At 47.8% G+C, this 23,843-nt stretch overlaps 1 protein-coding gene across 1 annotated transcript in view; it reads right to left on the bottom strand.

Annotated features, from left to right (window-relative positions):
• Positions 1 to 11: 11 nt before the first annotated feature.
• The window catches only part of LOC137426894 (solute carrier family 22 member 6-B), a 95,469-nt gene continuing 71,637 nt past the window's right edge, over positions 12 to 23,843 (bottom strand). The window contains exons 7-10 of the mRNA XM_068115896.2: positions 9,109 to 9,323; positions 4,535 to 4,643; positions 4,206 to 4,418; positions 12 to 693 (exon numbers count right to left, since the gene is read on the bottom strand). Of these exons, the coding sequence (XP_067971997.2) occupies positions 570 to 693; positions 4,206 to 4,418; positions 4,535 to 4,643; positions 9,109 to 9,323 (661 nt within the window). The 3' untranslated portion in view covers positions 12 to 569. The remainder of the gene's footprint in view (positions 694 to 4,205; positions 4,419 to 4,534; positions 4,644 to 9,108; positions 9,324 to 23,843) is intronic.

The raw sequence follows: 23,843 nt of genomic DNA, 5'->3' as shown, positions 1-23,843 counted from the left end.
GCGAGACAGCAGAGATTAATAAATATTATTTATTAAATCTCGTCCTGTCTTGTATCGTACCTTGGTTTCACATGTATAATAACAGAGAGGCCATATTATCTGAAAATCTTTTCTGTAGTACCACCTTCCAGGTAACTGGTGCACTCACCTAGCTTCCTCGAGGAAGCATGTAGCACATTGTAAAATGTGAGATCATGCATGTTGCAGTAAGAATTGCAAGATCTTGAAAAATATTTATGCAATACTGTTACTTTTGGAAAATAAATATGGAAATGACAAAAATCGACATAGCCTCAGTTTTTGCATCACCTTGCACCTGTATTCTTCAAAGAGACCTTTGTAAGGAATGGATGAATGGTTCAAGGTGGAATTAATGGGCACTTCCATCTTGAAGACAATGATGTGGTGGGGACGGAGGAGGGGGTGGGGGTGGGGGGGGGGGGGGGAGGTTAATTGATAAAACATTCGAGTTCTTTGATTCAAATTAGTAATTTTAACTTAATGAGAAAAGGTGAGTTAACTACAATTAATTTTAAAACAAAGATCAGCCACGTTGGGGATATTCATTTTCATAGATGTTGCGACTCTTCAATAGAAGGTGATTGCATGGTATTGTTGGAGGCGTCGAATGTGACTTCCTGGAGTTCAGGCTCTTTCTTGCAAGTCGTTAGATCCTCAAGACCTTGCTTATAGCTGTGAGATTGGGGGCAGACATGGGAAAGAGGAGATCATCTGAGAGACCATGGAACACGTGATGCACTAGGTACTATATCTTAGTGTGCTGCTGTGTATACAGTGTGTACCTTAGCTCCCAGTGTGTACCCTGGATAAGAATAGGTACGCCGTATCCCTGCGTGTCGTAAGAGGCGACTAAGAGGGTTGGCGTCAGGAAGGGCATCCGGCCATAAAAACATTGCCTCAAAAAGAGAACCATGACAATTACAACTACATGTGGGCAGGGTACAGCCCGAAGTGGAGATCGGTTTCTGAGGTTTGGGACATGGAATGTAGGGACAATGACAGTGAGATCAGGAGAAGTGGTGGAAGTATTGGTCAGAAGAAGAGTGGACATATGTTGTGTGCAAGAGACGAGATGGAAGGGAAGTGGTGTGAGAATGGTGAAGGGTAGGCAGGGACAGAAATACAAGTTTGTGTGGCAAGGGTGCCTGGAGGGCGTGAATGGTGTTGGTGTCCTGTTTTCTGAGGAGTTTGTAGACAGTGTGGTGAGTGTGACTAGAGTGAGTGATAGGTTGATGATGGTGAAAATGATGATTGGAAAGCTCTTGGTGAACGTCATCTCGGGATATGCTCCACAGGTTGGTCGAAGCGATGAAGAGAAGGACAAGTTCTGGTGTGCGATAGAGAAGCTGATGGAAAACGTGAAAGATGAGGAAGTTGTTGTGGTAGGAGGAGACCTAAATGGACATGTGGGAAGGAGTATGGATGGTTTTGACGGAGTTCATGGGGTTTATGGATATGGTGTGAGAAATGGAGAAGGTGAAAGGATTTTGGAGTTTGCTGATGGAGTTGATTTGTTGATTTGTAATACTCAGTTCCAGAAAGAGGATAATAAGCTTGTTACATACACGTCAGGTGGGTCGACGACAACCGTTGACTACCTGATGGTGCGTAGGCGAGATAGGGGGCACCTCCGGGACACAAAGGTGATCCCGGGGGAGGAGGCTGTTTCACAGCACCACTTTGTTGTCTGCGACATAAGGGTGAAAGGTGTGAGGAGAGCTCGGCGGGTGAAGTACCAACCGAGAATGAAGGTGTGGAGGTTGAAAGAGGTGACAGTAAGGGAGGCATTAAAAGAGAGGCTGAGTAGGGTCGAGGATGATGTGGTTGAGCTTGAAAGTGGTTGGATGTCAATGAAAGCTAGTCTGTTGGGAGCCGTTGGTGAGGTATGTGGATGGACAAAAGGACCACCGAGGCACTCGGAAACATGGTGGTGGGATGATGAAGTTGGAAAGAGGATTGACGAGAAGAGGAAGAAGTTCAAGGAGTGGCAGAAGGCGAAGGGTATGGGAGCAGAAACAGCAGAGCATGAACGTTATAAGGCAGCCAGGAAGGCTGCAAAGAAAGAGGTTGCAAAGGCGCAGGAGGCATGTAGGAAAATGTTCGGAGAATGCTTGGATTCGGAAGAGGGTCAGAAAGCAGTATTCAGGATTGCAAAGCAGATAGCGAAAGAGAGGTGTGATGTGATGGGGGTGAGTTGCTTGAAGGATGAAGTGGGACAAATCGTTGTCGACCCAGATGGAATTAAAGAAAGATGGAAAAGATATATGGAAATGCTGTTGAATACAGAGAATGAATGGGATGGCAACATAGAGAGTAACCCAGTTTTAGGACCGGCAGAGAAGATAACTGAGAAGGAAGTTGAGGAAGCGATAAAAGCAATGAAGGGTAGAAAAGCGGGAGGGCCGACGGGAGTTGTGGGAGATATGTTGAAGGCAGCAGGAAGTTGGGGTGTGAAGAGAATGACAGAGATCTGTAATCTGGTGGTGAAAGAAGGCCGCATTCCAGTGGATTGGGAACTGAGTACCCTCGTCCCTCCATACAAGGGGAAAGGTGACCCTCTGGAGTGTGGCTCGTACCGAGCGATAAAGTTATTGGAGCATGGAATGAAGGTATTGGAAAGGGTGTTGGAGAGGAGGATAAGGAAGAAAGTGAAGATCGACGAAATGCAGTTTGGATTCATGCCAGGAAGAGGACCGACAGACGTGCTTTTCATTGTGAGGCAGTTGCAGGAGAAGTACATGGAGAAGAGGAAGAAGTTGTTTCTTGGGTTTGTTGATCTGGAGAAAGCATTCGATCGGGTTCCACGCAAAGTATTGACATGGGCATTGAGGAAGTTAGGAGTGGAGGAATGGTTGGTCAGAGTAGTGATGGCAATGTACAAAAGAGCGCGCACAGCTGTAAGGACGAAGGACGCAAACAGCGGTGAGTTTGAGGTGAAGGTGGGAGTGCATCAGGGGTCGGTACTAAGTCCACTACTATTTGTAGCTGTGATGGAGGTGCTGGCTCAGAACGTAAAGGAGGGTTTACCATGGGAGTTGTTGTATGCAGATGATCTGGTGTTGATTGCGGAAAGTATGGATGGACTGAAGGAAAAGATGAACACGTGGAAGGAATGTATGGAGACAAAAGGTCTGAAGGTGAATATCGGAAAGACGAAGGTGATGGCAAGTGGTAAAGCATGTGGTGAGGTGGAAAGAACTGGGAAGTGGCCCTGTGCTGTGTGTAGGAAGGGTGTCGGAGTGAACTCCATTCAGTGTACAATGTGCGCTGAATGGGTTCATCAAAAATGTCGTGGTCTGAGAGGGTAATTAACCAGTATGGCAGCTACATTCAAATGTAAGGTATGCACAGAGGGAGCTGCAGATTGAGGAAATGTTGAGTTGGATCTTGGAGACGGCGTGAAGCTGGAAGGTGTGAAAACATTTTGCTACCTCGGAGACATGCTGAATGGAGAAGGTGGATCAGACTCGGCAACGGTTGCTCGAGTGAGATGTGCATGGAAGAAGTTTCGGGAATTGAGTGGCGTGCTGATGATGAGGGGTGTGTCGTTGAAGCTGAAGGGAAAGGTGTATGCTGCATGTGTGAGAGGTGTTATGATTTATGGGAGCGAGACATGGGTAATGAATGTAGAGCAGCAACGAAGGTTGGAAAGGGTGGAAATGCGAATGGTTCGACGGATGTGTGGAGTATCGTTGAGAGAGAGGAAGACAAATGATGAATTGTGAAAGATGATGGGAATAGAGCCTGTGATTGATGCTGTGAAGAGGACCAGGTTGAGATGGTTTGGTCATGTGTTGAGGAAGGATGAAAGTGACTGGTTGAGAAGAGTGATGGAAATGAATGTAGAAGGAAGTAGAAGACAGGGAAGACCAAAAAAGACTTGGCTAAAGATGGTGGAAGAAGAAATGCGGGCAAGAGGGTTAACAAGGAGAGATGCAGAAAATAGGGCAAAATGGAGAAGATTGTCATGGGGACCGCAAGGCTAACCCCCGCTTTAGCAGGGGAAATGGCCTTTAAAATGCATGTTGTTTGTTGTTGTTGTTAGTGTGCTGCTGATATCGTTGCTGACAGCGTGCTCCAATTAAAAAAGTATGTTGGGGGCGAACAACATGTAAATTGATGATGAACTTAGTTGTAAAGACAAAGTTCCTTGAGAGCCGTCTATACAAAATGGCAAGACTGACCACTGCTGTTGAAACTTCATCTCTTCTACAGTGTCAAGAAGTGGCCGATTTCGTGTCTCGGGTAACAGCAAAGCCAGAAGTCCTGCAAGCAATGATGCCACACCATATACAATCTGTGGTAGAAAAGGGTACTCTTCCTGGAAGATAGAAATCAGAGGAGCCAACATTCCTCCCACTCGAGCCATGGTGGCTGTCGTTCCAAGGCCATTCTGCCTGCAATGCAAGATTAAACATACATTACGGCAGAGTATCTGAGAATTGTCCAAAATGGATGACACAAGGCCCCCATAATAGTCCTTTACACATTTCACAATCCTATCTGCTCTTACCTGATCACAGTTGGATACAATTCTCCAGTATACAGATAGATTATGCTGAAAGAACCTGCGAGAGCTCCTTTTCCAATAATTCCAAGTGAAGCACGAACAATTTTCATTTCTGCACAATATAAAGAACGAAAGTAATTCACCATATTTCAGAAAATATTATGTTATAAACTAAAATGTGTAGGTGAAATAACAAGCCACACTGGCCATTGCTACATTGTACAAGACGAACAGTCGTCACCACACACTCCCCTGTACAAGTTCCTTTGAACAAGTTTGAAGTGCAGTCGAAATTATCAACAAAGAATTATCATCTTCATGACTCATCAGATCTGACAAATCAGCTCCAACTCACTGACTTCTCCCATGGGAGAATCTGCAACACTAAGGGCGTGTTTCATGATAATCTACATTCAGTCACGTGAAAAAGTAAGTACACCCCGTGTAAAGTTTTGACTTTTTCAACATATTTCAACATACAGCTATTTGATCTTCATTTCAACAATATTGATAGATAAAGGTGATATAATATAACAAATATCATGGAACATTTACATTTTGTAGACCATTGTATAATTTAAATAAACATAAATTCAAATTTCGCATGTGGAAAAAGTAAGTACACCCCTACATTTATCACGACTTCAAATACCTAAAATTAGAATCAGGTGCACCAGCTCAGGTGCAAATGATTAGAACATCGTCCGAGAGGATCTTGGAGGAACCTGTCTTATTTAAACCTCAGACATTTAGTTTGGTTTGCTCTTTGTTGTTGAAGTGTGCGGCGTCACCATGCCGAGATCAAAAGAGCTCTCTGAGGCCTTCAGAAAGAAGGTTATAGATGCCTACGAGTCTGGGAAGGGATTAAAAAAGATCTCCAAACAATTTGAAATCAATCATTCGACTGTCCAGAAGATCATCTACAAGTGGAGAAGATTCCAAACAACTGCCAACTTGTTCAGGCCAGGCCGCCCCAGCAAGTTCAGCCCGAGAGCAGACCGCAAGATGCTGAAAGAAGTCTCTAAGAACCCCAGAATGTCATCACGGGACCTACAGGTAGCTCTTGCCACTGTTGATGTCAAAGTGCACGAGTCTACCATTAGAAAGAGTCTGCACAAATTTGATCTACATGGGAGGTGTGCCAGGAGGAAACCTTTGCTGTCCAGAAAGAACATCAGGGCAAAACTAAAGTTTGCCAATGAACACCTTGGCAAAGACCAGCACTTCTGGAACAATGTGCTCTGGACAGATGAGTCAAAGGTAGAGCTATTTGGCCACAGTACCAGAAGACATGTTTGGCGAAAACCAAAGACAGCATTTGACCACCAGAATCTGATACCAACTGTAAAGCATGGTGGTGGAAATATTATGGTTCGGGGCAGCTTTGCTGCATCAGGGCCTGGGCAGCTCACCATCGTAGAATCCACTATGAATTCTTCATTGTTCAAGAGGATACTTGAGGATAATGTGAGGCCATCTGTCAGAAATTTGAAGCTCAACCGAAGGTGGACCTTGCAACATGACAATGACCCTAAACATACCAGTAAATCCACCAAGGAATGGCTGAAAAGAAAGAAATGGAGAGTTCTGGAATGGCCAAGTCAAAGCCCGGATCTAAATCCCATCGAGATGTTGTGAGGGGGATTTGAAACGAGCTGTGCATGCAAGAAACCCCTCAAACATCGCACAGCTCAAAGAATTCTGCATGGAGGAGTGGGCAAAAATTTCTCCCAGTCGATGTCAGAGACTCGTAGACAGTTATAAGAAACGCCTACTTGAGGTTGTTTCTGACCAAAAGGGGCAATACCACCTATTAGAGCCAAGGGTGTACTTACTTTTTCCACAGAAGGAAATGGCATCTCTGTTACTTTTTTGTTGAATAAATTATTGCAAAGTCAATTGTTCATTGTTTTTTGTTCGATTAGATCACCTTTATCTATAGATACTGTTTAAATGAAGATCAAATATTGATATGTCCACATATGTTAAAAAGATTTAAAAAACATTTCATGGGGTGTACTTACTTTTTCCCCATGCGAAATTTGCATTTATGTTTATTTAAATTATACAATGGACTACAAAATGTAAATGTTTCATGATATTTGTTATATTATATCACCTTTATCTATCAATATTGTTGAAATGAAGATCAAATAGCTGTATGTTGAAATATGTTGAAAAAGTCAAAACTTTACATGGGGTGTACTTACTTTTTCACGTGACTGTATAATGGAGCGTATAATGTCCAGCCACTAACCCACGTGACTATATGTCTCCTAATTACGTACTGTTTGAACTAACATATTTAACCTTCAGCTTGATAAAACCCCTTATTAGACCTTCGAAGACCCTTCAGAAATTTTAGATCCTTCAGATGCCATTAAACATTTACATTATTAAGACCCCTGTTTACCTTTAGACCGCTTGAGACCCTATAGACCCCCGAGAAACAATTAAGCCCACCATCGACCCTTAAAACCCATTAGTCCCTTTGAACCCTTAGGCAATTAAGACACTGTAGGCTTAGAGTGTAGACCCTTTAGAGCCCTAACACACTTAAGGCCCTGCTGGGCACATGAGGCCTTTTCATACTCCTAAGACCAGTAAGACCCCCTAAGTCCTTTTATAACCCGTTGACACTCGAGACCCCTGAGAACCCATTTGACTTATAGACCTTGTTAGACCCTAGAGACCCCATTAGACCCATAAGTCCCTTTAAAACCCTTTGGATACTTTATATCCCTAAGACACTGAAGACCTCATATACCCCTTTAGAACCTTTAACACTAGAACTGCCAGCCTTACCCACCTACCCAATACCTCCGACAGCAGTCATTTTGACCACTGATGAAAAAGGCTTGTCATGATATGAAGTAAAGCAAGAAATCAATTGTTAAACATGTTTATTGCTTGTAATGATGAGATGAGTTGAAACACAAACTCTTTGCACATCACACAACTGCCAACCATTTTGTTTTTACAGCTGACTGCAAGCTATGCACTTTTTAACCACTTATCCAGTGCACTTGCCACATATGAGCTTGTTGCACATTGCACAGGTGTCCACCGTTTTGTTCTTTTAATTGGTGACTTGGCATTGTTTCCGCATGCGCTTTGCTGGAGGCCCCTCCTCCAAGCGACTCAACTGCTGTCATTCCCGGGGTGATGACTGATAAGTATCCTTTCAGAGCTCGTCAGCAAGTTCCGCAATGAAGTCTCGGCGGATGATGTGTTTCCCAGTCACTGACTTGAATAGTACCCACGCATTTATGACAGCCAGGTCCAGAATGTTGTAAAACACATGAAATGGCCATCTGCGAGATCCTGCCTTGACAGAGTACTTCCTGGTCATCTGATCAACAATATCCACTCCGTACTTTGTTGAATTATAGAAAGCAACAGTCTCAGGAAGCTTCGTGGGGTTATCTTTCACACCTACAGTAGGGTGCAGGGTGCTGAGCAACAAAACATTCTTCTTTCTCTTACCCTGGTAAACAGTTAGGGTAGTGTGATTCTTCTTCATCACAGTAGTCGTGTAGAGCTGTGCTTTATGGAATACATTTCCTTAGCGGTCAAATTGACCGCAGTGGCGGTTTTAGGTATAATTGTCTGTATATCTTAAATGTGGTTGAGGTCAGGAGGTCAATATTTGTATGAATATTCAACACCCAGAATCAAGAAAAGTCAAGGAAAATCAAAACTGTGAACAAAAGAATTACACTCAGTCACCTACCAAACATGTGCTTGCGGTCAAATTGACCGCTCTGGAGGTTCTATATGTTAAGACCATATAGACACTTTAGACCCCTATGATCCTTAAGAACCCTTACAACTCCTCAACTCCATTAGACACATTAGAACTCTTGGACTATATAGACCCCATTAGAACCCCAAGCCCCTATATAACCCCAAGACCACGTAAGACCGTTTAGAACTTGTAACACCCTTAAGACCCCCATTAGATGCTTTTGACCCTTTAGAACCCAAGACCATTTAGACCTTTACACACCTTAAGTCCCTCAACACCCTTTTGACCCCTTAAACCTTTCAGACATGTTCGACATCATTAGACCCCTTTGAAATGCTTGAACCCTTGACCATTTAGAACTTTTGACCACTTAGACGTTTATAGACACTTTAGACCCTCAGGCATTTACATCCTTTGGAGGTTATAAACCCTTCAGACCGTTTAGATTTCAGGCCATCTATTATCTTTTAGACGCACACCAAACAAACATCTGTGGTCTTCTTGCAAAACACAGACTATACTTTTTCAGCAAGGAATGCGCAAACGGATGGGTATGATCTGCTCGTGACAATAATCAGCACGACATAATATATTGATGTTATTGTTACATTGATATATCTCACCAAGGAGGCAGGGCGAATGATCACCAATACCAAAATCACATCCATAGAGGGTGAGAAACTGATTATATTATTTGGCCTTCATGAGCACATTGCAATTCCTCATCATTAAATGAGTAATCATTGTTTGGGAACAATTAGACAGATATTTATTTTAAAATAAATAATAAATACTTGTCTTGCATAAAATAAACAAGTGCGACTGTAACCTGACGGCAAGAAGATGGTCACAATGAAAATGACACCAACAAGCAAAAGGCAGACTGCTTGAGAAACTCTCCGACCAATGTTGGTGATTGCATAGAATGTCGAAAGATAGGCAGGAATGTCAATCGCAGCAAACATCAACATCAACACATAAATGTTCATGTCAAAGCCCTGAAGGTTCATGGCAACTCCGTAATATGAGAAGCTTGTCGCAAACCTGTAAAAAAAAAAAAAAAAAAAAATTATATGTATATATATATATATATATATATATATTGTTGCGGTTTTGTGGTTTTATAATAAAGGTTACTTTCCCCTCCTAGTTAGTTACACTACAACATGTAGCCTCGTTCAAGCTCAGTTATTTCTTAGTGAATGTAAAGCGTAGACCTTTCCTGTGTTAGTTTTGCATTGAGTAGGATAATGAGAATTAGGTCCCCTTACGATGCCTCGATTCTTTTGGTTTTGGCGCGAAATGCCACGAGGTAGGCCTGAACAAGTCGACCAAGGCCGAAGGAAGGCGGAGGAGGAGCCAACGGTAAGCGCGAGCCGCCAATCAGGGCTCGAGGGGAGTGACTTACCACTGCGGCAAAAGGCGGGGTTTGGAACATTCGATCCGGGCTAGGGCGGGGCCATATAACCCTGTGCCCAGAGCCCCCCACCTCAGTTATGAGGGGAGTTGCGCTGTGTTCAGTTATGAGTCGGGGTCCTCCGTTGAGTTATGAGTTCGGACTGCTCGGTTCAGTTGAGATCCCCGAGGAGTCAGATGAGTTGTGCAGCCCATGAGAAGAGTTACGAATCGGAGTTGTGAGGATACGCGCGTGAGATTGCATTGTGTCGAGTCATATTGGAGGAACCGAATAACTCTGTGTATACGAACTTTGCCCTGCTCCCCGCGCTCTGGGCAGTATTAATAGCGGCTGGAAAGAGAGACCCGCACCGGGCCACAGACACGCATATTTCCTTCTGCCTGCCTTTACCGATATATGCGCTGCGAGGATTTTCCCGCCTGCCTGCCTTCGCCGGGATACGTGCTGTGACCGCCAGAGGGCCATGCCGGGTGAACTGTTCCTGGAGTGACCGAAGCAGGTGCGTTCGGTGCACGAACATTCTTCCTCCATCTCCCTGTGTGTGTAAGTGGGCCCATTGTCTGGGGAAATAAGTAAGACTGATTAAGACTGCCCTGTGTCTCTTCTTCTACCGAATCATTGTACATTGTGTAAATAATAATTAAATCGTGTTATTCCTTTGATTCGACCACCTTGTGTTTTCCATCATCGGCTAAGCATGGTACGAATTAGATCGCTTTGATCGGGTTCAATAAGAAAGGTAACAGCACGGGTCACGTGGTATGCCATCCGCTCGGGTGTACTTAATTACGCATGGTTCTTGTGAGACTCGGTCCCCGTTTTACGCTGCGGCGTGGGTACTCAAGGTACATGCGAAATTGTCCCGAGACCCTTTTCCACGTCTGCCCGGAAGTGGCGACTCAGTCTCGCGGTTCGAAGACCCAAGGAGAAAAAGGGGCTTAATCTCCCCTTTGTAAGGGAATGGGCTTTGGAAAACCGCAATATATATATATATATATATATATATATATATATATATATATATATATATATATATACATATATATATATATTGTAACGATTTTGAGAAGTGTAACGGGTTTTGGGAAGTGTAACGGGTTTTGAGGAGTGTAACAATTTTGGAGGAAGGGTAACGGATGTGAAGAGTATGGTTTTGGTATGGTAACATCCTGGTAATGTAAATAATGGTCGCAGCCGTCCTCCTAATTAATTTCATAGAACATACACGCAGGTCACGATATATCTTTTAAATAGTGTATTTCCTTATTCCATGTAGGCTAAGTATGTGTTTTCCACTAGATTGACTTTGCATTGTATCAAACAAAATAAGCATAGGCCCTTCCAGTTTCCCCAAAACCTCCCTTCCAATTGCCCTCTGCATTTTGGCTGGTTTTCTTCAAACCACCATTGGCCACGAGGTAAGGTTGGGGAAGAAAGGCGTGTCTCCACCTCGTCGTAAGAGGGAAGGAGTGAACCAGCCCTAACAGCCAATCAACACCGCGGTGAGTGACCCGGTAGGCGGGCCCTCGGAGTCGGCGGCTTGATTTCGCTGGAGGTGATAAAAGCGACTGCAGGGGACTGCTTTACTAGTTGAGTCCAGAGTCGAGATGAGAGTTGACTGGAGAGGAGTGCAGATGGGAGATGACTGGAGATGAGCTGGAGAGGAGCAACGAGGCTGCACCAAAGAGAGGCCTTGAGAGATACGCTGGGGGATGACCTGGAAGAGGAGCGCAATCCACCGCAAGCCCTACCTACCTACCTGCCTGCATGCAATATCCCCCTGTCGTTGGAGAGACGCGCTGAACGGAGGGAGACGGCTCCACCCCAGGAAGAGGAGCAGGTGTGCCGAGCCAGCGCGTGACGGCCGCGGATACGCGACGGAGGTTTTCCCGCCAAAACCGCGAGGGGTGCTGCGGCCTCCGACTTTGCCTTCCTCTCAAGCAATCAACCTCGACTCCTCGAGCCATTACCTGCCTGCAATATCCACCGTGTGAGTGTGAACGTCCTGTCCTACTCGTTTGTCTTGGGGATTAAGTAAATGAAATAGAATAAGTTAACAATGCACTGTGTGACTGCTCTTTTCCATCTATTGCTGTAAATAATATTGGTCGCTCTAAAATATTGCTTGTGTGTGTATAATAAATCTGTTCTTCCTCCGTATTCTTCTTCTTCTTTTTCATTCTCTTGCGATCGCTTTAGAGATTTCCCGATTGAATATCCGTGGGGCGATCTGGTCAACGTCGGGTGAAATCGGGTTTTAATCGGGGAGTAACTGTTCGGACGCGGTTAAATACACCACCGCTCGGTCCATATAACATCTAAAAGCCGTGTCCGTAACAATTGGTTGTCAGGAGGTGGGATTCGAACCTGGGACTAAATTTATTTAGCCCAAATTTTGGACACCAATTGTGTTAGTCCGTAACAATTGGTGTCGAGGAGTTGGATTCGAACCTGGGACTAAATTTGTTAGGCCCAAAGTTTAAAAAAAAATTTTTGGTCAAAATTACGAGCTGCCGAAATTGTGTTTTTTATAAAACCCGAATTTTGAGATCGCGCCATGGACAATCAAGGCGATCGGATGTCGGTGGGGGAGATAGACGGGTTAGGGGTAACCCAGGAACCAGGGGAAATGTATGTGGAAGAAAGGGAGGAGGAGAGCAATGAGGAGGCGGTTGAGGGGGTGTCAGACGCGCAAAATGGCGCTCTCGCGCACGTGGTATCAGACGCACAAAGGGGCGGCTCGCACGAGCGCGGGGTAGCCGCGCCCGCTGCGCAAATAGCGGGAATTGATGTGCGGGACCTCATGGCGCAGATTAATGCAACCATACTAATGGCAAATATGGGGCTAGAAGCAAAAATGGATGCTCAGAGTGAGCAAATGGGGGTAATGGGAAACCAAATGGGGGTAATGGGGAACCGGATGGATGCTCAGGGTGAGCGATTGGAGGGCCAAATGGGGGTAATGAGGGACGAAGCGAGGGGTACCGGTGAGGGATTAGAAAAGAAATTTAAGGAGTTAGACAAGAAATTTGAGGGATTAGACAATGGGATAGAAGGGGTGAAAAATGGGTTAATGGGGGTAGAAAACAGAATGGCCGCTCAAGAGAATCAGTTAGAGGGGGTGAAAAATGGGTTAATGGGGTTAGAAAATAGGATGGAGGACAAATTGCGGGAAATAGGGGAACAATCCGCCCGGGAAATCGAACAGATGGGGAACCAGATGGAGGAAATACGACGAGGGGTGAGTGAGGAGGTCTCGGGGCTACGCGAGGAGGTAAAGCGAGGCGAAAAGCGTATCGAGAAAGAGGTGAGAAATAATACGGTAAAGTTACAGGGGGGAATAGAAGATCTGACGAAAGGAGTAGAACAGCTGACGGTGGGACAAAAAGAACTAGCGGACCAAGTGGAAAAGAACACTGCAATCATCGGGGGTTTAAAAGCGACACAAAAGGACATTAAAAATGAATTAATAGCGACACAAAAGGAATGTCAAATGGTACATGAGGGATTGACGAAGAGGTTGGAAGAGGTGACAGAAGTAATGGAGACGAAGGACCGGGAGGTAAGGACGCACGTAGAAACGGTCACGGTAGCCTTAGAGGACGAACTTGAGGAGACGCACCGGGAGCTGAAAGAGGTAAAGGAAAAATTAGAGGAGGTGGAAGAAGGGGTGAGTGAAATTAAGAAGAGACGGAGGGAAGCTAAGAGGGAGATAAAGGAGGAAGTCATGGAATATGTACAAGGTCTGTGTTCAAATCATGATGTGATGCTCACTAACCAAATAAAGAGTTTGCAGGTGGCAAAGGAGGGGCGGAGACGAAGTACGGAGGTGAGTGGCAATGTATATGATGTGAGGAAAGCTTCAGTCGGCTTGGGGATTGGTTTGGATCCGGGTGTTCGTGAAAGGCCGTTGGTGAAGTGTGTGACAGGTCAGGTGTGCGAAAAAAGAGGTGTGCGAGAATGTCCGACCATGGGGTGTGTGAGGAAAAAGTGCACGCCGAGGAGTGAGTGTGCCGTCAGGAGTGAGCCGGTCGGAGCGCGTGTGCGAGGGGGTACATGGAAGCGCGGTGTGGTGAGTGTTACGGAGGAAGTAACGAAAGAGTGTACACCTGTGGTGAGTGTTACGGAGGAAGTAACGAGAGAGTGTACACCTGTGGTGAGTGTTACAGAGGATGTAACGAGGAAGTGTACGCCTGTGGTGAGTGTTACAGAGGATGTAACGGGAGGGTGTGCGCGAGAAAGGTGTGTAACGGACGGGTGCATGAGGAAAGAGTGTGCCGTCGAAAGTAAGGGTGAGTGCGCTGTCAAGAATGGAGGTGAGAGTAGTGAGAGTGAAACGGAGCGTGAGCTGGTTGTGATAGGTGAGCGAGGATGTACACCTGGGATGGAAGGATGCACACCTGGAATGGTAGAGCGTGAGTGGGAATGCACGCTGGAATTGGTAGTGAGACACGTGGTTGGGTGTGCGGGTGAGAGCACACCTGTGATTGTCACAAAGGAGGTGACCGAGGAGGGGGCGCGAAGCGGTGTATTGGTGAGGTGTGCGAGCAACGAATGTGTGCCAAAGTGTTCGGTGGTCAGGTGTGTGACCAAGTCGGTGAGCGGAGTGAGTGTACCGAGGTGTGAAAGAAAAGGTACGAGGAGAATGGGAACGGCTGCATGTATGAGCAAGAAAGAGGTAGCGTATGCATGTAAGCCTGCAGGTGAAGCGTCGACGGTAACCGGGTTAAAGGTTAGGTCGACTTTTAGCCGGATCGGGCCCTCGGTGCGTGCCGGGCTTCGCGTGCCGCGAGAACCAGCGGAGATCCGAGCCACGGCGGGTTCGAAAGGACCGCCGTGCGCGATCCACGCTGGGCCTCGCGTGGAGCGGCCGCGTCCGGGCTCCACAAGGCGGAGCGGGCAGCTCGATAGGAAGGGTCGTCATGGCGACCACTTTCTATTGAGACGTGCCGGCAGGTCGAGATCGGGACATTGGATGGCTCCACGCCGAAGTGGTGCATGGGATCTCGGCCCGGGTAAGCCTCCGTCCCTGCCCCGAATGCGGGACGTATCCAGCCGCTGGCAAAAAAAAAAAAAAAAAAACGACCCGCGTTCATTGCTCGGCTGTACGAAGCCGGGCTGTAGATGTGAATTGGCGCACCGAGAGGATGTAATAAGTAGACGGGTGATGTGAATTGGCGCACCGAGAGGATGTAATAAGTAGACGGGTGATGGTGATAGTGATAGTAGTGATTTGAAACGAAATTTAGAAAAGTGAATAGAATTGGCAGTAAATGGAAAATTTTTGAATTGTTGGATTTGGACGAGCGAAATTGGTAGTAGGAGATGCCCCGCTGTGGGGGGGATGGCAACTCTGTCATCCCTCACCAGTGGGGCAAATGCGCTATAGATTATGGGGTTTATGGCAGTGAAAACGAGCCAGGGAGGGCTTGGATAATGATAGGGATCTAGCGAAGATGACCTTAGGTAACGATAAGGTTAGTTAGTGACTGATACCTGTAGTGGGGACGCAGGTAGGTTAGTGTGGTTGATAATGACGTGGGAGCGCAATAGTTTAAAGGGACGACTGGGAAGCGCAAGTTTCAGAGGGGAGGAGTTAGCTGAGATGATGCCGTGTGTGGGAGTGATTGAACAGGTGTGATTGCACAGGTGTGCAACTGAACAGGTGGATGGAGCAGTGTATGAGTGAGTGATGGTGATTGTGTATTGTGATGACCAAGTGGTCCAGGAAGAAAGGAGGGTGCAGGTGGCACCAGGTGAGATTGCACAGGTGTGCAACGACAGGTGAATGGAGGGCAGGTGTATGGAATAAATGGTATGGAGTATTGGAATGGATGGTCGTGGAGTGAGTATGGTGGAAATTGTGGAGTGGAGTGGATGGTGCGAAGGTGTGAATGGGGGAAGAGTGGACCCCCATCACGGATACCCGGGGCGGGTAGTGTAAGTGTTAGGTAGAGGGTATAGGTAAATTGTAGTTGGATATTGGCATCTGTGGTGCGGGTGACAGAATGGTATGTGGATGGGTGCGTGGGTGTTGTGGAAATGGCTGGGCGTGTAGCCTGTTAGTGTGTGTAGTTGGTTTGGGCACTCCACCACTGTGAGGATGTCGGCCAGGTGAGGCCGCAGGTGGGCTCTGGGAGCCGGTAGTAGTTGTTGTGGATGGGGCCCGAGGATCCGGAGGACGGACCCGGGTAGCCCAGTGCCAGAGGGCACCAGTGGGGTGACAGATCCAAGAGGGGTCTTCCCCAGTTAGTTAGGTTAGGGTGAGGAGCTAGGTAAGCTCGGGTGGCAACTACAGTGGTGGAGGTGTGCAGGTGGGTAGACCTGTTGGGAGAGGTACACGTCACAGCCCAGAAATTGTGCTAGAGCACCGGGAGATGAATCGGGGGAGTGAGACCCCAAAATTGAGGAGCACCACAGTTTGGCCAATGGGAATTGGTTATTAGAACCCATAGTGTAAGTTGGCCAATGAATTGGCAGGGAAAGACCCCGGGTAGTGTAAAGTGTGTTAAAATCATTTAGAGGATAGTTAGGATGAAGGATCTCCTCACACCATCTGCATCCACTCACCTGAGGTGACAGGTACTCCACACCATGCCATGTTTGATTATTTTTTTTTACTGTGCAAATGTTTGGGTTGTGAGACGCATCATGACGTGGGTGTGACATTGTGCTTTGATGTTCCATCTCTGCCTCCTTATGAGGATTGATGATGAATTTGATGATGGCAAATTTTGAAGTAGAGGGATTGTGGTGACGAATTTGGTATAAGGGAAATATGGGGAAGACGTGACAGTAGTGACGAATTTGTAAATGGGTAGATTTTGTAAATATGGGGTAAGAGCAAGGGTAGTGTAGGTGACAGGGGGGTGACGTACGGTAGGGACGAGCTTTCTCACTTCGCCCTCCGTACGCATTTCACCTTGCATTGCCTTGTTTGACGTGTACCCTTGTGACCTTACCCCTCGCTCAATTGTCTTTCTTTTGTCTCCCACATGACCTGTGCGCCATTGGGTGCCGAGGGGAGCGTGCGTGAGGTGGCCATTGTGCGCCCGAGATTCCCAGAACCAGCACGCATTGCGTTGATGTACCACTTTATGGACCGCTGTTCGGCGGCCAAGTACCACTTGATGGACCCCAGGTTCTGGGGCAGGGCACCTCTGTTGGAAACCGGCCATAGTGGCCAGGGAATCTTGCTTGCGGACCTCGGTAAGGTGGCACCTATGCCAAACAGGGGGACCACCCTTCGTTGGCCCCTGAGGCCCTAAATAAAAATGGACACAAGTTGTGCTTTTTATTATGTCCAAATAGGCCGCATGAAGCCAGAAGACGTCGGGAAGAACATCGGCCCAGCAGAGAAAGAGAAGACCACCACCAGTTCTTTTGTTGTGTTTATTATGAGCCATGGTAACCGCACCGGATGGTGTTTTTGGGTGCTTTGTGGTGTTTGGGTGCTTTGGTGGTATTGGTACTGGTGCATCGATGCAATGCGTGCTGTCTCCTCCCTCCCAACAGGAATTTCTTTCTCTTGTTCCCTAAAAAGAAAAGAAAAAAAACACACAGGTCCTGGGTTGCGTTGTAAATAAGAAATCACGTCATTGTAAATAATGCTCCCCACCGTAAATGTATAGTTTCAGAATAATTCCGTAATTCGGTTAGCTGTGGGCTTGAGTCTGTTAGACAGGATGCAATGCAATAGGGGGACATACTTATTTGTGTTTTAAAATTGTCACACTCAGGGTCAGGTTAATTGTAGAGGGAATTACACCTACATGTCACACTCAGTTAAGTCTAGTAGGCCCGAGGACGTGCCTGAAGAAAGGAGGGTGCAGTGTAACGATTTTGAGAAGTGTAACGGGTTTTGGGAAGTGTAACGGGTTTTGAGGAGTGTAACAATTTTGGAGGAAGGGTAACGGATGTGAAGAGTATGGTTTTGGTATGGTAACATCCTGGTAATGTAAATAATGGTCGCAGCCGTCCTCCTAATTAATTTCATAGAACATACACGCAGGTCACGATATATCTTTTAAATAGTGTATTTCCTTATTCCATGTAGGCTAAGTATGTGTTTTCCACTAGATTGACTTTGCATTGTATCAAACAAAATAAGCATAGGCCCTTCCAGTTTCCCCAAAACCTCCCTTCCAATTGCCCTCTGCATTTTGGCTGGTTTTCTTCAAACCACCATTGGCCACGAGGTAAGGTTGGGGAAGAAAGGCGTGTCTCCACCTCGTCGTAAGAGGGAAGGAGTGAACCAGCCCTAACAGCCAATCAACACCGCGGTGAGTGACCCGGTAGGCGGGCCCTCGGAGTCGGCGGCTTGATTTCGCTGGAGGTGATAAAAGCGACTGCAGGGGACTGCTTTACTAGTTGAGTCCAGAGTCGAGATGAGAGTTGACTGGAGAGGAGTGCAGATGGGAGATGACTGGAGATGAGCTGGAGAGGAGCAACGAGGCTGCACCAAAGAGAGGCCTTGAGAGATACGCTGGGGGATGACCTGGAAGAGGAGCGCAATCCACCGCAAGCCCTACCTACCTACCTGCCTGCATGCAATATCCCCCTGTCGTTGGAGAGACGCGCTGAACGGAGGGAGACGGCTCCACCCCAGGAAGAGGAGCAGGTGTGCCGAGCCAGCGCGTGACGGCCGCGGATACGCGACGGAGGTTTTCCCGCCAAAACCGCGAGGGGTGCTGCGGCCTCCGACTTTGCCTTCCTCTCAAGCAATCAACCTCGACTCCTCGAGCCATTACCTGCCTGCAATATCCACCGTGTGAGTGTGAACGTCCTGTCCTACTCGTTTGTCTTGGGGATTAAGTAAATGAAATAGAATAAGTTAACAATGCACTGTGTGACTGCTCTTTTCCATCTATTGCTGTAAATAATATTGGTCGCTCTAAAATATTGCTTGTGTGTGTATAATAAATCTGTTCTTCCTCCGTATTCTTCTTCTTCTTTTTCATTCTCTTGCGATCGCTTTAGAGATTTCCCGATTGAATATCCGTGGGGCGATCTGGTCAACGTCGGGTGAAATCGGGTTTTAATCGGGGAGTAACTGTTCGGACGCGGTTAAATACACCACCGCTCGGTCCATATAACATCTAAAAGCCGTGTCCGTAACAATATATATATATATATATTGTTACAGACACGACTTTGATGTTAAGGTGGGCCGAGCGGAATGGCCGTCGTGTCCGCACAAATTACCCGATTGTACTCGAACGTTGACGAAGCCGCGCCACGCTGGCTCAATAAGAAAAAGAAGACACCCGGCTGGATTACAATAACACAATACGACACCAGGGGTTCAGTTCTCAAGACCTCCGGAGGAGGTTATATTAAGGCGGAAGGTTAGATTACAACTACAAGAGGGACAGCATAGAAAGACAAGCACTTAGACACAATCTTATATTATTCCCAACAGACGACAGATAAACGGGACAAAGCTGACTCACACGGGGATTGATGGAAAGGACAGGCGGGTAGCGATGGCTCCAGGTGCACCTGGGCTCAAAGGTCAGAATCGACTCGGTCCGGTCCAGAGATGCGGGGAGGTCGCAGCGCTCGGATGGCGTCTTGTCTGCTCAAGCTGGGGGCGCATCTGACTCAGCGCTCGCAGGTGGCTTTCCTTCTCCAAGCTGGGTGCGCATCTGACTCAGCGCTCGCAGGTGGCTTTCCTTCTCCAAGCTGGGTGCGCATCGCACGTCACATCCGGCGCGGGGCCGCGTATATCCGGCGGGGAGTGACACGCCCTCGGCTCGTTAGCTCCGCGTCGTGGAATCGGCACGTTGCTTCTCATTGGGTGCGTGCGGGGGGTTTACCAGGCTCCGCCCTTGACGAGGAGCTGACAAGGAGCCCCTTCGTGGTAACCCCGTGGAGCGCATGGTCTATGGCGCTAATCGAGCCGGTGTGAGGACGCATCCTCCCCCGCTCCGCCGCCATCTCCTCTGTTGTTGTTGTAATTGTTGGGGAAGAAGATGGAAGGAGGTATGGGAAAGGTCCTAAACTCACTACTGATGCCATATAATCACATTCTGGTGCAACGAAGAGTCATAATTAATGGAGACGAGGCCTTAACTGACATAGAATAAGAATAACTAGGAAGATGTCCGAAAGTTGTCTACGTGTGGTGCGGTGGACCTGGGCACGACATTTAATGGGGGAATAAGGGGAAGGTCGGCTCTACTGATTGTTATTTACATGCAATGGGACTAGGGAATGGGGGATCGGGGAAAGTTGGGGAGTATTGGAGAAAATAGGGGAATATTTACAAGCGGATATGGAGGCCAAATTCCATATTCGCAACATTGCACCCTTCTCTACCCTCGGGGCGTCCCGACCCGATAAATTTTTACCTACTTTAGTGTGGCACGCAATGTAGTTCCCTCTACTATTAACTCTACCCTGAGTGCGACAGTTTTACAGATATTCACAAATGAGTAAATATGTCCCCCTGCGACGTTGCACCCTTCTCCTCACAGAAACACACCCACAGGATAACCGAATCCGGAAAGAATTCTCAAACTAAACATACAGCCGGTAGGGAGCATTATTTACACGACTACGCTGCTATTTACACTACGATCCAGGACCTGTTTTTGGAGGAACACATGCAGATGTTATGCATAGAGAGAGCGCGCTTGCCAACATCGATACACCAACCCACGAGTGCTCTGTGGCCGACGGCCTTTAATAACGTGCAGAGCACCCTTCCCGAGCATCAACAGCACCACCCCACCACCAATCGGTGCAGTCACCATTGTTCATTGGAATAAAAATAAATTCGACAACCCCTAACCCTGCAGGTGTCTCTTGCTCTTCTTGTGGTGCACTTGGTGGTGTTAACTATTAGTGGTTCACCTGTATGGCATAGGTGCCACGTTGATCCATAGGTCCATCCCCGGGTGGTGCTTGGCCGCAAACGAACTGCGGTCCATTGTGGGTGGCCACAAACATTGCGGTCCATATGGTGTATCGATCCCGGCAGCAAACAGCGAAAGTGCAGGCCCACAACTGCGCAGCCAGCACCTCTCTCTCCTCTCTCTCTACCCCAAAGCCAGATCCTCGGAGGTGGGAGACAAAAGAAGAAACAAGTGAGTAAGGTGGTAAGGGCGCAAAAGTGCACGCAATGTAAGGTGATGCACACTGGGGGCACATGGGAACCAGGTGAGACAGGTACGTTCCTATCGTACGCCCCCCCCCCACCAGGTAACCTACATGGCCCCTCCCTTACCCCTTACTGCATCCACAAAACACAACACTACCCATAAACATCTACTTTACAAATCAACAAACATCCCTACTGTCTTCCCCGTTCCTCCCATATACCAAATTCGTCTTCTCTCCCTCCTAACCAATCAAATTTGCCATTTTCAACTCTCATCAAAATTTGCCATTTTCAACTCAACATCAAAATTTGCCATTACCAATTCAACATCAGTCCCTCCTAGGGAGGGAGAGATGGAATCACCCCAATGTCTCATCCACGTCGTGATGCGTCTCACAAATCCTCACAGCAATTCTCATTTCCTGCACAAAACAAAGAAAACACAGGTGTGGAGTCATCATCATCACAGGTAAGTGGCTGCGTATGGTGCGACAGGTTCTTCAATCCTAACTATTTCCTAAATGACTTTAACAACTTTACACTACCCGGGGTCTTCCTCCGGCCAAACCATTGGCCCTCTTACACTATGGGTTCTAAAAACCAATTCCCATTGGCCAAACTGTGGTGCTTTTCAATTTGGGGTCTCACTCCCCCGATTCATCTCCCGGTGCCCTCGCACAACTTCTGGGCTGTGGCGTGTACCTCTCCCAGTGGGTCTACCCACCTGCACACCTCCACCACTGCAGTTGCCTCCGAGCTTACCTGCTCCTTACCCTAACCTAACTACCTGGGGAAGGCCCTCTGGCACTCTCCCCACTCGGTGCCCTCTCTGGCACTGGGCTACCCGGGTCCGTCCTCCGGATCCTCGGGCCCCATCCACAACTCTACCGGCTCCCAGAGCCCACCTGCGGCCTCACCTGGCCGACATCCTCACAGTGGTGGAGTGCCCAACCAACTACACACACTAACAGGCTACACGCCCAGCCATTTCCACAACACTAATGCACCCATTCACAACACCATTCTGCAACCGCACCACAAATGCCAATATCCATCCACAATTTACCTGTACCCTCTACCTAACACTTACACTACCCGCCCCGGGTACTCGTGAAAGGGGGTCCACTCTTCCCCCATCCACACCTTCGCACCATGCACACCACTCCGTACCACTTACTCCAACTCTCTCCACACACCTGTACTTGCACACCTGTGCTCTCACACCTGGTGCCACCTGCACCCTTCTCTCCCCAAGCGCATTCGCGCTGATCCACAACACCCACTACTCACACACTGCTCCACACACCTGTCCAGTTGCACACCTGTGCAATCACACCTGTTCAATCCTCACACACACAGCATCATCTCAGCTAACTACTCCCTTCTGAAACTTGCGCTTCCCAGTTGTCCCTTTAACTATTGCGCTCCCTCGTCATTATAATCCACACTAATCTACCTGCGTCCCCACTACAGGTATCAGTCACTAACTAACCTTAACGTTACCTACTGTCATCTTCGCTAGATCCCTACACACAATATCCTAACCCACCCGGGCTAGTTTTCACTGCCATACACCCCATAATCTATTGCGCATTTGCCCCCCACATGGGAAGGATGGTGGATTTGCCATCCCACCACATCGGGGGTCTCTCACTATCAATTTTGCACGTCAAATTTCAACAAATTAAAAATTTGCCAATCACTGCCCATCATCTGCCAATCACTACTGCCAATCCCTTGCCAATCATCAAATTTTGTTTTTCTCTAATTTTGGGTCCAAAACACTAACCTCATCACCCAGTCTACTCACTACTGCCTCTCGGTGCGCCAATTCCTGTCCAAAGCCTGGCTTCGTAAAGCCAAGCAATGGATGCTGGTTGTTTTGTGCCAGCGGCTGGATGCGTCCGGCACTCGGTGCAGGGACGGGGGCTTACCCGTGCCGAGATCCCACGCACCACCTCGGCGTGGAGCCATCCAATGCCCCGATCTCGACCTGCCGGCACGTCTCACCAAAAAGTGGTCGCCATGACGACCCTTTCTATCGGGCTGCCAGCTCCGCCTAGTGGAGCCTGGACGCGGCCGTTCAAAGCGAGGCCCGGCACGCACCGAGGGCCCGATTCGGCTATAAGTCGTTCTAAACTCTACCCCGTTTAATGTCGATGCTTCACCTGCATGCTTACACCCCGAAGCCCGTTCCTTGCTCACACATCCAGCCGTGCTCATGCTCCTCGTACCTTTCCTTACACACCCAGGTACCCTCATTCCACTCACAGCCTTGGTCACACACCTGACCACCGAACACTTTGGCACACATTCGTTGGTCGCACACCTCACCAATACACCGCTTCGCACCCCCTCCTCGGTCACCTCCTCTGTGACAATCACAGGTGTGCCCTCATTCGCACACCCAACCACGTGCCTCACCACCAATTCCAGCGTGCATTCCCACTCACGCTCTACCATTCCAGGTGTGCATCCTTCCATCCCAGGTGTACATCCTCGCTCACCTGTCACAACTAACTCACGCTCCATGTCACTCTCACTACTTTCACCTCCATTCCTGACAGCGCACTCACCCTTACTCTTGACAGCGCACTCTTTCCTCATGCACCTGTCCGTCACACACCTTTCTCGCGCACACTCTCCCGTTACACCCTCTGTAACACTCACCACAGGTGGACACTCTTCCTTACTTCTGACAGCGCACTCTTTCCTCATGCACCTGTCCGTCACACACCTTTCTCGCGCACACTCTCCCGTTACACCCTCTGTAACACTCACCACAGGTGGACACTCTTCCTTACTTCTGACAGCGCACTCTTTCCTCATACACCCCAGAGTCGGACTTTCTCGCTCACCTCCTTTTTCGCACACCAGACCTGTCGCACACTTCACCAACGGCCTCTCACGAACACCCGGGTCCATCTCGACCCCCAAGCTTATTAAATCCCCTGGCGCATCATACGCACGACCATATTGGTCACCACTTACACCAGGTCCTCTTCCTCTTCGCTTCTCCTCCATCACCTGCGAATCCCTCATC

The sequence above is a fragment of the Myxine glutinosa genome, chromosome 5 (genome assembly GCF_964187855.1).
Source record: "Myxine glutinosa chromosome 5, kmMyxGlut1.1, whole genome shotgun sequence".
In the NCBI taxonomy this organism is placed as follows: domain Eukaryota; kingdom Metazoa; phylum Chordata; class Myxini; order Myxiniformes; family Myxinidae; genus Myxine; species Myxine glutinosa.
Note: the sequence above shows the minus strand (reverse complement) of the source record. Positions and strands in the feature narration are given on the sequence as shown.